This window comes from Pipra filicauda, unplaced genomic scaffold (assembly GCF_003945595.2).
Source record: "Pipra filicauda isolate LSUMZ 115617 unplaced genomic scaffold, ASM394559v2 scaffold96_size2947999_pilon, whole genome shotgun sequence".
Classification (NCBI taxonomy): domain Eukaryota; kingdom Metazoa; phylum Chordata; class Aves; order Passeriformes; family Pipridae; genus Pipra; species Pipra filicauda.
In genome coordinates this window covers 2559598-2576201 of record NW_024105164.1, presented here as the reverse complement: position 1 = coordinate 2576201, position 16604 = coordinate 2559598, and the positions used below count along the sequence as shown (strand labels likewise).

Sequence of the window (16604 nt, the reverse complement as noted above, 5' to 3'; positions counted from 1 at the left end):
AAGGCAAGACCTTAAATTAAGGAGAGAGATCTGACTTAGATAATGTTAAATGATGAAACTGCAGGAAATGCCACACCTGTCCATCTAAGGCTGAGAGACAAGAAAGACCTGTTCTGAAGGGAAGCAAAGAACCTGTCTTGAAAAATAAAGGAGAAGGAACCCAATTGCCCCCCTAAAAAAATCCCCAAAATCCCAGACCAAAACTCGAGGAAAACCAAACTGCCCTGTGTGTTCAAAGTGTTTTTGACTCCATTAGAGGTGCTTTTGGGACTTCCTATGAGTACTGTGTTCCATCATGCTGTAAACTGCACTGTGCAATGACATGATAAGATTTGATCTTTATTAGATTCAAATGCACAATTACTCGCTGGTTTTAAGACTTTTTTTTTCTTGTAATCTAAATTAAACTATACCATTGTATGCTATGTCATTACAAGTTTGAGGAAGCATTCTTCCATATAGTACTGGGATCTCTTACTTCTTGATTTTTGCATTCTTCACAGAATTCTTTAATGTTATTGAATTGGTTTTTGTTCCATGGAAAATACACTGTTTCTTTAAAGATGAAATTTGAAAGAGAGTTTTGGGTTGCTTGCTTCCTTTCCTTTTACCTAGTTTAGAGCCTGCATTGATTCTCACTCCCCAGGATTGCAGAGCCATTTCAGGGCTTTCATTGAAGCAGATCAGGTCCCATCCATCAGTTCCTGGCAGTGAGGTTGTGGACCAGTTGCTAGGCAAGTGTCTTGGTTTCCAGATCTATGAAGTGAGATTGATGATAACCAGAATAAACACATTTCCAAAGCACAACCATGAATGTTTTCAAGTGCTTGTAAATTATTTAATGGGAAGTGCTGAAGCAGGATGGAGTTATGTCTCACTGCTTTTTTTTTTTTTTCTTCACTGAAATGAGAAAATTCACTAATGAAACATGAAACTTGCTCAGTTATCAGAGTGACAGAAATGGCGATTGAGTTTAAGTGCAGAGACTTTGTAATTCTTTCAGTTTTTATATACATATATAGAAAAGGTAACTGAGGAGAGGTATTGTCTGTGATTCATGAAGTATGAGACTTATTGCCTCACATATTTCTCTTCATTACCACTTTTCTAATGATTATTTGATATTCTAATAAAGGCAATTTTAGAAGGGCTCTGAACTTCAGCACAGTGGGCCCTCACCCATGAATGAGCACCATGAGGACTACCAAAATAAAAGTAGCAGTAAAGAGAGATGGGCATTTTACATCTATCTTAGATAATATGTCAGCACTATAAATTGTTCCATTCCTACAGGCAGAAATGGCAGGGGCGCAGAGGTTGTGTGCTGGCTGTGCAGTGACAGCTGTGTTCTGCTCTCTTCCAGCTTAAAGCAGACAAAATTGTACCATTTGACAAACCCTTTCCCACTTTACTTTCTCATTTCCTTATGAGGAAAGTAAGAATAGTTAAAGGAGAAAAATATTCAGGTTATTTCCGAATAATAGAGGTTCTAAGTATGCTGGAGAGAAGCTTTCTGTGATTACAGGAGGAAGTGATACATGAATCGTGACTCACTGCTGATTGGTGTAGATTTGAAAGAAAACTAAACAGACAAACCAGTTTGATTTTCTCCTTGTTTTACTGAGTTTAGAAGGCAGGAAAGCCAGCTGGTGCACAATTGAAGGTTATCTGTTATTCTTTTTTCCCTCTTGCAGTAAGAATTGAGGTTTTCCACGATCTTCTGAGAAATCGTGAGGAAAGTTTTATAGGAAAGGACAAGCAGAATTTTGAGATTGACACTGATGAGGAAGGTTGCTTGTCATATGAAATTAGGTAGAAGGTGGAAGAGTGGTGTAGAGACCAAGTGGCCCTATATGAAAATAAGGGTAGAAGTTTTTTACTGAAACTGAGGATCTTGCATACAGAATTCTGTTCCTGTTTTTGTAGGAAGGGCACAGTGAAAATTAAATAACTTCAGAAGATGTTTTGGATATTTCACACACACAAAATAAATGTGAGGTTTTAATAAGTTGGGAATATATACTGAACTTTCACACATATAACCTGCACTTTAGACAATAATGTGTCTTTATAGAACTGCTCATCCTTGCAAATGGTTACCCAGGTGATGTGTAAGTTATGAAAATGCAGGTTTATGGCAGCAAGTGAAGAGCTGGCTCTACACAGGAACTGTTTTTCCTATTTGCTTTGTGCATTTTCCCTCCAGCACACTGACACAAAAATCATCTAATTGTTATCCACTTGGATTTATGGAAGGTAAATTCCTTAAAGCGTGCAAGTAACAAGTTGTTGCTGTTTAAGGGCTAAGGTGTTTGGAAAGAATTGCTTAAGAGAGAAAAGAAGGTGGCATGTGTAAGAAGAAAGTTTCTGAGCTGAAGTGAGAAAGTTAATTGAAAAAGGAGAAACAGGAATAAAAGTGAGGAAGTTTTAGCATTCATTGTATTTGCTTCAGGAATCAGATTTGGAGGAAGATCCAAGTGGGATTGACAGTGAGGGAAATTTACTCCTAAGCTCCCCACCCTTTCTTGGATATGTGAAGGGAAAGGAAAAAATACACAAAGGTGCATATGATTTCAAAGGAGGAACTTTTAGGATTTTGTCCTGTAGTCCATGTACAATACAAGTGTGTTCCTGGATCAAAGCAAGTTAAATGTTTGCTGTTTGTTTTCAGATAACTTGAGTCATATTTTGAAAATACAGTAGCTTAACTGTCTTTTTGGGTTTTTACTAGGGTATCTTCAACCAATTTCAGTGTAGCAGTGAGAAGGTGCTGCCTTCTGATGCCCTGCGTACTGCTCTTGCAAAGACATTTCAGGATGAGCAACGCTTCCAGCTGGGCATCATGGATGATGCTGCTGAATGTTTTGTGAGTATAACTCAAAGATGGTTTGACAGGCACAGATGTGGCCCCATGCTACACAATCTTTCCTTCTGCCCCCCCCCCCTTTATTTTTTTTCTCCTCCGTTCCTCCTTTCCCCAGATTGCAAAAGGGTTTGCATGTGTGGCCGGGAAAAGTCCCTAAGAGATCCCTAAGCTAATGATTTGGGAATGGAAATACCAGTGTTAACCATTTTTACAGTTACTTTTGCTTGCACTCTCAAGTGTATCTTAGATATGAATTGTAAAAAAAAATTGCACTGCAAGGATGATCCAGGATTCTAGTTTTAAGGATCACCTCAAAAGGGTGAAAGGACATTTTGTTTGCCAGTTATTCTGAAATCATGTTTTCACAGGAAAACTGTTCAAGCCAAATTGTACAAGGTCAGAGCTGTTTTGCCTAATAATTAATCTTGACCTGTTTATTGCAGGCCTACAAACCATCCAAGTAGCCAATAGTGATAGTGAAAAGTGTGCTGCTGGAAGAGATGTCAGTAAACTTATGGTACCCACAGGTTAATGTTGGCAACTGTGGAAGGAGAGAAGACCCCCTGAGAACTTTAAAACAGATAGAGTTGCATGAAACAATGTCTAGCAAACATTCAGTGCTTTTGTTTCATACAGAATTTAGTCTGTCTCTTCATTTATTAGTTCTCCCCCTTTTTGATAGAATGTAGATTTTGTGCCATATTTCAAAGCCCTCGTGGAATGTAGAAGTTGATTTGAGTTACTTTGTATTGATGAGAAGAAGTTAGTGTGAATCCAGTGATTTTAAAACTGCAAAGCTGCTCTGCCTGTTACATTTGATCAAATCCATTGATGCTTGAGAAGTGGACAGAAGAATCATCAACAGAATCTTCAGCAGTGCTAGTAAATAAAATAAACCTGACATAATATTTCAAATTAGAAGTGGAGGCCATTTTTTTAATATCAAAGAAATATAAATTTCTTTGGTTTTGAGGCAACTTTCACAAATTTGCAGGAGCCTTCTGTTTTTGTAAATAACACTTGAAACATTATTGCATCTGACATGCTCTTGTAATTTATATCTTAACTTTTTTGTCTGCATTTGAAATTATCTAATGCTTTTTTTGCCTTTTCTTCTTTGGCTAGGAAAACCTGTTAATGCGAATTCACTTCCACATTGCAGATGAGACAAAGGAAGATATTTGCACTGCACCACATTGTGTTTCCCACCAGAAGTTTGCTATGACTTTATTTGAACAGGTGAGGTGATATGTGCTTAGTACCAATCACCAGTTCTCAAGTTTCGTATTTACATTCCTAAACCATGCATTGCCCTGGTAAAAAGATATACAAACAGAAGTATTGCTACAGAAATACCTGTTTAATCTTGTCAATGTATTATATTTTCTTTCTCCTTAGTGTGTTTGTACCAGCTGTGGTGCCACCTCTGACCCATTACCTTTCATCCAGATGGTACATTATATTTCCACAACCTCACTCTGGTGAGTTGAGTTTTTCACAAGGAACTTCTATTTTTTTTTCTTTTCCTTTCTTTTTTTCTTTTTTATCCATACTAGTATTGCAGTTTAACCTTTATGATCACAAGATCAAATGTGCAGAACATGATTTGTTCAAAGTTCGTGGAGCTTTGATAATTCTGATAAAGAACATGAGGATTTAATGAGGCAGAAGACAGCAATTTAGGCATGAATCAGTGTGTCTGCTTGTTTATGATCCTGAATCTTAATAACTGGAGTGGGAAGGACTCATGTACGTTTTGAAGGACCTTAATATGTGAGCAGGTGATTTAAGAAAACAGATAAAAAAATTAAAAAATAAAAAATTATGTTGAAAAGGACCTTCGGACATCTACTCCATCCTCCTGTTCAGAGCAAGACTGACTTCAAAGCTAAATCAGGCTGGTTGGGGTTTTGTGCAGCTGAATTTTGGAAGGGTTTAAAGGACAAAAATTCTATTACTTCTCTGGGCTGCTTGTTCCAGTTCTTAGGAACTCAGTGTGGAGCTTTTTTTCCTTATATCCAGTGAGAATTTCCTTTTCTGTGTCTTCTGCCTCTTGTCCTTTCTCTGTTTGCCTCTGTGAAGGGTCTTGTTTATGTTCAGCTTGTCTACAACTTTCTGTAGTGTTGCTCCTCAGCCACTGGGTGCCCAGGCAGTACTGCTCCACTGAGTGTGCTCTGTCCAAGGTGTAAGACTTTGTATTCTTCTTGACTGAATTTCATGAGGTTCCTGTCACCTCTTTTCTCAAACCTGTCAAGATCCTTCTGGATGGCAGCACTCCTATCTGGATATTGACTTCTCCATCCAGTTTAGTGTCATGTGTAGACTTGGTGTGGGTGTATTTCAGTTCATCATCCAGGTTGTTAATGAAAATGTTAAATAGCTTCAGCCTCAGTATTAACCCTGAGGAACACAACTCTTAACTATCTGCTGTTTGTTTTGATCCTCTGAGCTTAAAGGTCCAGTTAGGTTTTCCCCTGCATTGTATTCTACCTGTGCAGTCCACATCTCCCAGTTTGGCCTCAAGAATGCTGTAGATGACTTGGAAACCTCGCTAGAGACCAAGTGATATTAACTGCTCTCACCTCCTCAACATAACCCATCATATGATAGAAGATAATCAAATAGGTCAGACATGGTTTGCCCTTGGTAAATCCATGCTGGCTGCTCTACTCACCTTCTTGTCCTACATATGCTTGATTTCCAAGGGGATTGATTTGGTCTGTCATTACTTCAGGTGATGGAGTGAGACTGACCAGCCTGTAGTTCTTCAAATCTTCTTTCTTGGACGGATATATAGCTCTTGTTTTTTCTAGTTATTGGGAAGTGCCCTGGTCACTGTGACCTTTCATTAAAGGAGATGGTGCACAGAGCAATAGCTGTGGCTCTATAGCAGATTGTTTGAATTAATACTAGAGGAGAGAAGTCTTCTTTTAATAGGTAGTTTCTCAGTTAAAAGTTGCTTAAATACGGTCAAGGCAGGAGTCTGTTATTTGGTTTTTTTTCTTAAAATTTTTATTGGGATTAGAACTTTGTTTCTTATCTGGCATGTGAGACCTGTAGTTACAGAGCCTGAAAAAATTGTCATGAAAACCGCCAGTCGTTCTTCTAGTGCAGATCTATTAAAAGCTACCACTTCACCAGTGTACCAGGGATACTGTAAAGCATTCCCCCTTGTGGCTGCTGCCTGCTGTTCTATCGAGCTGTAGTTTTCCATTAAGTTCCAGAAGACACTTTATATCAGAATATTATTTACTAGAAAAATGGAAAAATAATTATGTAAGTGGTATTCAGGATTTTATATAAAAATATATGAAGTATCACAATAAAAATTGTCGCATTATTTTAAAAGCAGCCATACATAGTAGCATGTTTATTTACCACTGAAACCATTTTAAGCTTAAACATGCTTTGAGCACTAGTATTGTGTACATATTACCATCTTTCTTTCAACTTGGACAGTAAAATAATTTGGGTACTTTGCTATTTTTTGTTTGCAGTTTTGTGATTAAGGGTGTGCTTTACTGTGTTATTTTACTACGACTGTGATTGTTGAAGGGAAGCATTTTGAAACAAATATTTCATTTGGAAATCAAGTATTTATCAAAATGCTAAAGTTTGCTTTTAAGATATAAATTTTAAGCCAAACAATGATCTGTTTCTGTTTTGAGTTGTACTTGTTTTCTTTATGCAGTATTATAAGGGAAGATGATGTAATTCACACTGTATGTTTTTTCTGTACTGCAGTGTTAAATATAAAAAGTGTTGTGTATTTTAAGGTTCTTAACTTTTAACGAAATGTAAGTGAAACATATACTGGCTTAATATGGGTTTGTTTTATTTCATTGTTAAACTTTTGTTTTTCGTGTTTTCTCTTTACTGAAGCAATCAAGCTATTTGTATGCTGGAGAGGCGAGAGAAACCAACTCCAGATATGTTTGGAGAGCTACTGCAGAACGCCAGCACTATGGGAGACCTGCGGAACTGTCCAGTGAGTATCCTTACTTTTCTTTGGGTTTGAATTCAGTACCTCACAGTCATTCAATGAAGGAAGGGGAAAATTACTGATGATGGGTGCTTCTTTGACTGGACACAAGTATTGAAAACAGGAATAGATGTCGTGTTTGGGTGGAAACTAAAAATGAATGTTTCTCAGAGTTAGAAACCACGAAAAAACATGATGAGAACAAATAATCGGGAAATGCTTACATTGCTCCCGGGTATGGCCATGAAATTCCTTCCTGTTCAAGCCTGTGTTGCTGCTAGAAGCACCTAGAGTTGAGAGTTGGTGAGGCCTCCAAGACTAGCAATACATGAAGCTGCAATAATGCTGTTTTCATCCTATGGTGAAAGTTCTTGGATCTTACCTAAAGGAATGGGAATGACAAAGAATTTGGAGGCCATGTCTTGTACAGGAGATTTCTATATGTTGGCAGTGGTTTTGGTTAGCTAGGCTTTTTAGAACAGTGTTCCACCAAAGTTCATCCATGTTCTCTAGTGATTATTTCTATTGAGGGCAGTGTACTTCATCTGTAAATAATAGCATGAGAAAAGTACTTATTTCTTTCAAAATATTTTCAGCAGTACCGTGCTTGGGCACAGATAGCAGAACTTTTGTACCAGTCACTGTAATCATCTGTACAAGTTGTTGGAGTTGTTTTGCCTGGATGAGCTTCCCCTCACCTTCTTTACTACCTCTCAGTTGGAATAAATTGAACTGTTGACCAAACTGCTGTACCTGCAGCATGCAGCCATAATGTTGATTGAAGGGAAAGAGAAAAGGACTTCCCACTGCTAGAGAATATCCTGACAGTGAAGGGCTTACAGGCTATACAGTATATCTGCAAGAGCTAATCCAAAGGCAGGAAGCCTGACAAAAAATCTGAAGGAGTATTGGTTTGTTTTTCTGAGTGAGGTTTGGTATCCACGGTGTGGGAGTTACTGACTAGAAGGGATAGGCTGTAGTTGTCCTGAGTGCTGACTGATGTTTAACTATGTAAAAACATTTGCTTTATGTGTCCAGTGAATAGTCACAGGCTGCTATGCCTAAAAACCTTCATTCTGCTATGCAGTGAAAGTCTGGCCAAATTCAGGTGAATCAAATCTGTGTATCAGTTAAGAAAAATAAAAGTTTTTCTTATATATATCAAATGCTTGGGTTTTATATATATCATAAAAGCTAGATTTCTAAAGCAAGAGCTTAATATCTTGTTCTGCCTTTTAATTTGAATATGTTCAGATCCAGGACTTTGGATAAGCATGCAAAAAGAGTTATCGTCAAACTTTTTTTTCATACTGATTAATAGGTAGGGCAGGAAACAGCTGCGTAATTGCTGCTTCATGTAACGCTACTGTTAGCAGTGAAGCAATACAGACTTTAACAGGAATGGCTTGTGTGCCTGTTCCCTGGTGGCAATGTTAAGTATTTCCACTTTTTACCATCCCCCATCCCAATTTATAACTCTGAAGCCTTCACTTTTAGTCTCCATTGAAACATTTTTCTTTTTTTTTTTTTAATATTGGCAAATAGTTGCTCACTGATTCAAAGAAAAGAAATTAAGATATTGTATTGTCATTTAAAAGATTAATATTAGTCCAGCTATTTTATCACTAGAGCATGGGAAACTTAATAGAAATACATTCTTGGTCTGGGCAAACTGTGAAATAATCAGTTGAATAAAATTGCTTACCAATATTTGCTGCTGCTTTCTTTTTATACTCAGGAAATTTTTCTATTGAGTCTTAGCTAAGGGTGGCCTCAAAGCCACGCAAGAGAAGTTTTTTTCAGGATGCCATGTTCCTCCTGTCATGCTGAAAGTGCTTTTGTTAGCTAGCTGAAGCACAGAAGACAATTGGAGAGTAAGATATATTTGTTGTGAGGTAATTCACAGGATTGCTCATACTTTGAATGACCCTTGCAAAATATGTGTTAATAAGGTCATCTTAATATGAAAACGTCTTCATCATCATGGCTGGGCTTCGCGAACGAAGATCTGGGAAGGCTCTATCCGCGTTTGCTGCAGGCACGCTGGTGGCTTATGAGGCCGATACGAGACAGACATATCCGATTGCAAAAGGCACAGCAGAAAGATTCCTTAGATGGTGTATTCTGCAATATACGGTTCTTTCTGCGTTGCCTTTTTTCCTCAAGAGTGATCCTGCGTGTGTTCTCAAATAATAAGGTCATCTTAATATGAAAACGTCTTACCTACATTTAAACATCACGGTCCTCTACATTTTCTTTCTATTTTTTTAATTTTTCATTTTTGTCTCCCATTGATGATTGGGACTGAAATTCTGGTTAATTTTCTAGATTACTGTGGGGAAGAGACACTTTGTGATCTCTTCCCTGGTTGCAGTGTCAGAAATTATTATATCCAGTTGTGAAATTGGTCTCTGTAGACAAGAGAGACTATTCTTGCTATGAATTTTTTTTTTTTTTTCCTGGAATATTACAGAGGTACCTTTGTGACCCGCCTCAGGGGAAAAGTGAACATTGCAAAGGGACTTTGGCATAGTTTTCATCATATCCCCCCTCCGTTGTGTCGTCCTCCCCACTTCCCCCTCACTCTCCCCCCCGCCCCCTAAAAAAAAAGGAGATAATGGTTAGGAGTGAGGGGAGAGTGGCCACTCAATAAACACTGGTAGTTATTTAAAAAGTAAAAAATAGGAAGAGAAAAGGAAATAAGAAATGCAGAACTCCTATGGGTTGGTAAAGCACCTCTTGATCTCCCAGCTGCTCTTCTCATATTTATATCAGTACTGACTTAATTATCCTGTCTAAGAATGGAATGCTTGAGGTACCCTGTAGAACCACTCAATTTTAACAGCAAAGCAGCACCTTGAAAGCTTTTCTGACACTGTCATATAAAGCATGGGTCTCTGTAAATGCAATTTTCAGTCTGAGATTCTTGTCAAAAGAAAGTGAGCTTTCCCTCCAGTTCCTAAGAATGTTATTAGAATCTTTCATGTATATTTGCTTATCTTTTTTTAAATAAGCTCATTTTTGTGCTATATGTTTTAATCATTACCAGTAGTATGAGTAAGAATCATCAGTGTTCACCTGAAAGCTTGTGAGTGCCAGATAGCCTTGATAGCACACCTCATCTGTGACATGAGTAGCTCATACCTGGACACTGAGCATATTATATCTGCTGTGTTTCACCACCACCTCTCCAGAAGCTGTACATCTGAAACTCACACTTCTTAGTGCCTTGTCCTAACACTGTAATAAGATAAGGATTATGTTCAGTGTTTCGTTTTATTTATATCCTCAGAGTAACTGTGGGGAAAAGATCCGTATTCGTCGTGTGCTGATGAACTCTCCACAGATCATCACCATCGGTTTGGTTTGGGACTCAGACCACTCTGATCTGGCTGAGGATGTGATTCACAGTCTGGGAACTTGCCTTAAACTGGGAGATGTGAGTTTTCTGTATTTTGGCACTACCTACAAAGACAGTCTTTCTCATGGTGGGCTATAGCAGAAAATTGAGAAAAATATAAAGTCTTCACCTTTACCTTTTCATTGTCCATAAGTAGAGAAATAGAGGGCAGAACCAAGGATCTGACTTGTTTCTGAATGCCTTAGAAAACCTGTGAACTGTATGTTCTTGAGTTTCTGAAGTGTCTGAAAATGTAAAAATGTTTTGAAGTGAAAGGAAATTTTGGATCAGGGTTGTGCTATTTCTATGAAAATACATATGTGGGCTTTCATTTTGAAGAACAGAAGTTTATTTCTAGTTCTTTTGAAGACAAAATGTAGTTGGTGGTGTTTGGTTTTTGTTGTTTTTTTTTAACTTTAGCTGCTCTTTTCTTTGAAATGCATGGTCATAACACTTAAAAGTTACTTGTAACTGAGCAGTCTCTGAGAGATGGTGGCTGGCACTGTGTGATTGAATGACAGACTGAATTAAATAGGATCTAGAGGTTTGTCACCTGGAGGATTCACTTATTCTGCATTGGCTGGTGCTTTAGAGTTGAATTACTGGTATACCACATTGTAGCTGTATCTTATTGTAGCATTGAGATAGAACATAAAATAATACATATATACACACACACACATAATAAAAAAAATGCATTGACCAGTACACAGTATACCAAAATCAGTGTGAATTGATGGAAATGTCGTTATGAAACAGTGTGGTCCTTGCATGATGAATCAGTAAGGCACAAAAAAAAAATGAGACCTGTGCATTTTTAAATTAATAAAATTCAATTAAATAGAAAAGATTTTTTTCTGTTTGCTGAATTCTTTTGACCTACTAATGTCTGCAGTTCATCTTTTATGTACTGGTGTCATAAATTGGTCCCTGCCTAAGTCAGAATAAATGCCAGCTGTTTACCATCCAAACTGCTTTGTTTCTACAAAGAGGAATGAATGTTCTAAACAGGATTTGAAATAATCAGCAAGCATGACACAGAGAATACAAATTTTTGAAATAGAACCACACTCCAAATCCTGAAAAAGGTATTATACCATTGTTGCAAATGTCTTTAAGTACAACCACAGACTCCAAGTCTTACTCAATTCATGAGCATCTGCTGAGTTGGTCGGAGTCTGTTTCTGGTCTACCTCTCCGTGTTTGCTTGAATATTGCTTGATTACTTACTTATAGCCTTGTTTTCCCTGTCTTTTGAAGTAAAAACTGACACCTCTCTATAGTACTTTGAGATGTTTTAACATAAAGCAGTTACGTAAAATTCTGGGCATTTTATTAATTTCTCCTTTCATTTTTCTTACCTCTGTTCTTGAAGCTCTTCTTCAGAGTAACTGATGACAGAGCAAAACACTCAGAGCTGTATTTGGTGGGAATGATCTGTTACTATGGAAAACACTATTCAACCTTCTTCTTCCAAACTAAAATCCGCAAGTGGATGTACTTCGATGATGCTCATGTCAAAGAGGTGAGGAAAAAAAGTTTAGGAAAATAATAAATAATATGTTAGGAATTTACTTGCATGTAGATCCATACTGTTTTCTACAGATTTTGAGAATTTTTTTCCCTGGTTTTCCGCTCAGAATCCATAAATTTGTTGCTCCTTTTTTCTCAGCAAGGTGAAGTATGCTCAAAAAAAGCATACCAGAAATCTCAGAAACCCTATTCTTAGTTCTGTTCTGTTGGCTGCCAGTCTTGGTTTTATGCTGTTGTTTAAAAACCTACAGTTTGCTTATGCACGCAGCTAACATACATTTCTTTCCCCTGCTGACAAGCAGTATAGCTATTTAGGGCCTGCTTTTGGACTCTTTGCTGGAGTATCTACATGCCAGTCTTCCCTAGTGCTTGCTGCCAACAACAAATTTTCCGCTTCTGCTGTTAGTGCTTTTTTTTTAACCTTTTCACCAAGCATGAGGTCCTTGACATTAAAGATACCAGTGCTGGGATGTTGGCATGCTGTTATTGTAGCCCATTAGTTTGTTTGGCATTATTTCACACCACTCTCCTTTTTCCCTTCTAGTCATGGAACCACAAAGATGAGAGAGGAAAATTTTCTTCTGTAGTCATGCCAAGCACAGTCTCATAGGGAAAAAACTCTAATGCATTTGTTCAGTCATACTTCTCTGCAGGAAAACTTTGCCAAGGATAGGTACTGCAGTGCTTTTGTAGAATACACATGTATGGAGCAAATGTGTTGAAAGAGATATTCAGTGTATCAGGTGAAACTTGTATTAGTACATCAGGAAGATGTTTGAGATTAGTATAACTACATGAATTACTGCCTGGCCTGTCAATGCTTGCAGAAATATTCACACAGTGAAGTATTTAGCTTTGACTTGAATTTACTGTCCTGCTGTCTTTTGTTGTTCATTTTGTTTGTTAACAAATTCTTTTCTGCTGATGAAAAGTTTGAACGTCTCAGAGGATGAAAAAATGTTTCTTATGAAAAAAAAAAGAAAGGAAAGCATTATTTTTGTAGTTGTATAGTAATTTGTTTAGACATAAGATGTTGAATACCTTGATTTTAGTTAGATTGGTTCAAAAGCTTTCTTGGTGAGTCCGTGTCAGTGCTGGCTATAGAAGGAGTTAAACAATGTCAGTAGAAAATCAAACTCTGAAAGAATTATGAGGGGGAAAAAGAGAAATTATTATAGAAAATAATGACAGAAAACCTTTCTTGGTTTTTTTTTTGTTGTTGTTGTTTTTGTCAATTCAGATTGGTCCAAAATGGAAAGATGTTGTGACAAAGTGCATTAAGGGTCACTATCAGCCTTTGCTGCTGCTCTATGCAGATCCAAGAGGAACTCCAGTGTCAACACAAGACTTGCCCCCTCAGGTGGATTTACAGCAATATAGCAGGACTTGCTATGACAGTGAAGACTCTGGTAAGCAATCTGGGCTGTGTGCCTTGTACCTTTACGCTGCAATGCTGCGTGTGAAAAGTTTCTCTTCTTTTGAGTGTTACTGTTAGCAGCGGTCCTTATTGCTTGTCAAAGCTGATCAGGAATTCTGAAGAGGATTTCTAGTGTTTCATCTTTGACCTTGCTTGGTCCAAGACTCCACTGATTGTTTGGTTAGTAATCTTTTCCAAAAAAGTGTGGAGAAAGGAACTGGGGAAAAAAAAAAAAAGGGAAGGACCTGGTATGGATGTAGGGCAGAACAATAACAAGTGACTTCACTGATTGAGTGTATAAATTCATCAGCAGTTTTAACAGGGAGGGAATGAGACCAGAGATGCAAGAACACCAAAAATTAAAGGAAGCTGCAGCATTAAGCTCTGGGGGGAACTTAGGGAAAAGAAATATTGAGGAAACATCATAAGTGAGTCCTTTTGTAGGATGGTGAAGGGATTTTGGAAGGGGAAGAAGTACCATTTTTTTAAAAATAGAATTGCTGCAGCTAATCTTGAGCCAATTGGTTTGTTTTTTATTCAGAGAAAGCATTTCAAGAATGAATGGATGTGGGGAAACTGAAAGGGAAGAGATTGGCAAATGCTTATGCCCATAGGTCATGTTTACTACTTCATGTCTCCTCGTCTGTTTTGTGTCAAAAAAGATCTACAGCTATAGATGTGTAGCTTCAGAGGTTAGAACTTGGTCTGCTCAAGATACCAGTAGTAGTCTGAACAGGTTGTTAGTTTGTTGATGTTCTAGATAATTTCGGACATTTAGTCACGCTGTTAGGGATTGAGGCCTCATATAAAGATGAATAAGTAAATTCTGAGAAAGATATTCAATTTTAATACAGACAGGATGAAAACAAAACCTGGTTGTATGTTATATTGTAATGATTTTGCAAGATCATAAACATGCAAAAATTGAAACAGAGAATATCCTCAGTTACAGATGGGTTTATAAGTTGCCAAGAGCAGCAAGGTGAGACCAAAATCACAACCTTTCTTCCAGGATTTTAGCCCACTTATACAGCTGTAATTCCAATAACATTTTGTGGTTTTCCTGGCTAATTGCTAACTTTATGCTTCCTGGCCAGTGAATCTGTAGTGAACATCTACTATCTTCTTATTTATGTGTTGACAATCTACTAGTAATGAAACAAATCTCAAACACCTCTTAAGATAATACAAATAGAAACACCAGCAAGATGACCTTCTCACTTGACAAGATGCCTTGCAATTTACAAACCTGTCTTCCTGTTCCAAAAAAGAAAAAAAGTCTGGAGGAGAGCTTTTAGTGCTTTGTATCAGTTGTTAGCACTTCTGCAAGCTTCAGCTGTGAATTTGCCTTGCTGACCTCCAGGAAATACATAGATAACTCTTCTGCTTGTTTTCTCTGCAGTATCTAATATTGTGTTTTAAAATGACTTCAGGAAGCTGAATACAAAAAAATACATCTGTGAAAAGGTGTTTCCTTTCAGATAAAAATCAGAAGGCTCTAGTGAGTAACCTGCTCTTTCATTTCAAAAACACTTGGTGAGTCCTCAAGGCTTACTCTTGCAGTCTGTGGTGTTCAGCATTGATACCAAGTAGTTGAGAGAATTTGTGAGATATTGTAGGTTGAAGTGCCAGAAGAATTCTTACCCTGTATGTTTTCCTGTCACATTGAAGTGAATTATTTTCTAGGCTTGTTGATAGCCAGACTTTTCTACTTTAATATACCTTTTAAAGAATGGCCTTTTTGTCTCTTAAGTGTAATTACAGCTGCCTTTGGATTCTTCAGTGTTACCAGATGTCCACAGCCCATAATTCATTAACTAAGAGATTGCTTCTTCTTAAGTTGTTGATCACTATATTGTACCTGAGCTTGTGTCAGTGGCATCTGATAAATGTATCTAATCACATCAAGATTTAATCCTGCAAATTATGGAGGAAAGATTGTCAGAAGATGCTGGTACAAAATGTTGTGCAGCTGAGTGCAAACAGCTCCACTTCATGTTTTTCATTTCCTGTTGAATAAGGACTTCAGGATGCAAATAGTTTTCTAGTTCTCAGTTCCACAGCGCTGATTTCTGTTGCCTACATTCACCCCTCTTTCTATTACTGTCATCTCTGTTAACAACTGTATTCTGTATTTCTTTAGAACAACAAGGTTTTAACCAGTAAGGAGGTGGGGGGAAGTTTCTGACTTCAGAAGTTCTAAAGCATCTTTAAGTAGGACATCTGCTACAGGACTTGTTCTCACCAAAAGTGTGAAGTGCCCTCAGGCTGAATGTTTGCATTTAAACATAAGAATTACTTCCTCCTTTAATTTTTTTCTTCTTCAATTTCTCCACTGAGAAACAAGTATGAAACAAATATATGGTATATTAAAGAGTATATGCATCACATATGTAAAATGGCCAGCAGTCTTCAAACTGTTTGAACTTTTTTACTTTTATGTACTGAAAGTGGTGGGAGAAGGTTGTCTTTTCCTCCTCTTTTAGTGACTTCAGGAATTACTGTACTGAAGTTAAATCATGATGCTTTATTCTTTACAGTAGGATCAATGCTAGTTTCTTGAGAAGGAATAGGTTACTTTGCTTTAAATAATACTCTTTCAATATAAAGTTTTTAACTGTATAAACTTTTGATTCATAATAGATGAAACATGTTAATTATTATAACTTGTGACGTTCTTGTTATTCATATCAACACTTTGTATTTGACCGATTTTTTGACTTCCCCTGAAGAAGTGTATTTCATATTGTAATGGCACTTGACAGTGTTGAAACTTAACGAACAATAATTTCTGTCTGGTACTAATATGTACTTTCAGTCCAATGGATGTAGTTTAATTTTGCGTATTAAAAGGATTTGATAAATTTGAAGTTATCAAAGAGAAAGAAATGAGGGTTTGCAGAAAGACTGACACTCTCTCACAACTTCAAAAGGAGAGGACCTTTCCCATAAGCTCTGGTGTCCTTGAATCTGAGTTTGTATGCTCGGTATTGTGTTTTTCCATTAACTTCTTGTGTAGTTGCCTCTGTTTTCTCTTTTTAGCCTTTCTTGACTTCTGTAAGAGCTGAAAAATATTGAAATTTGACATTCCTTCCTTTCCCAGGGAGAGAAGCTTCCATCTCGAGTGATACCAGGACAGATTCCTCTACAGACAGCTATCCTTATAAACAGGCACACCATGAGTCTGTGGTCAGTCACTTCTCCTCTGACTCCCAGGGGACAGTCATCTACAATGTGGAGAATGATGCAGCTTCACAAAGCAGCAGGGACACAGGTAGCAGATGCCATTACATCTCTGTGATCGTTGTCATTAGATAAATGCAGTGGATTCCAGTGGAAAAAAAAGAAATATATATACAACCTATAAGAGAATAGTGAACAGTGTTTAGTATTGTAAATGTTTTTG

The 16604-nt window shown here is 37.4% G+C and overlaps 1 protein-coding gene across 13 annotated transcripts in view; it reads left to right on the top strand.

Moving 5' to 3' along the window:
* The window catches only part of USP54 (ubiquitin specific peptidase 54), a 96931-nt gene that overhangs the window by 56520 nt on the left and 23807 nt on the right, over nt 1–16604 (top strand). For all 13 annotated transcript variants that reach the window (XR_005567318.1, XM_027719766.2, XM_039391462.1 and 10 more), the window contains 8 exons: nt 2732–2866; nt 3992–4105; nt 4265–4347; nt 6749–6854; nt 10141–10287; nt 11624–11773; nt 13022–13190; nt 16302–16472. Coding sequence is in view for 12 of the 13 variants with exons in the window: in XM_027719766.2 (XP_027575567.1) it covers nt 2732–2866; nt 3992–4105; nt 4265–4347; nt 6749–6854; nt 10141–10287; nt 11624–11773; nt 13022–13190; nt 16302–16472 (1075 nt within the window). In the remaining variant the exon portion in view is untranslated. The remainder of the gene's footprint in view (nt 1–2731; nt 2867–3991; nt 4106–4264; nt 4348–6748; nt 6855–10140; nt 10288–11623; nt 11774–13021; nt 13191–16301; nt 16473–16604) is intronic.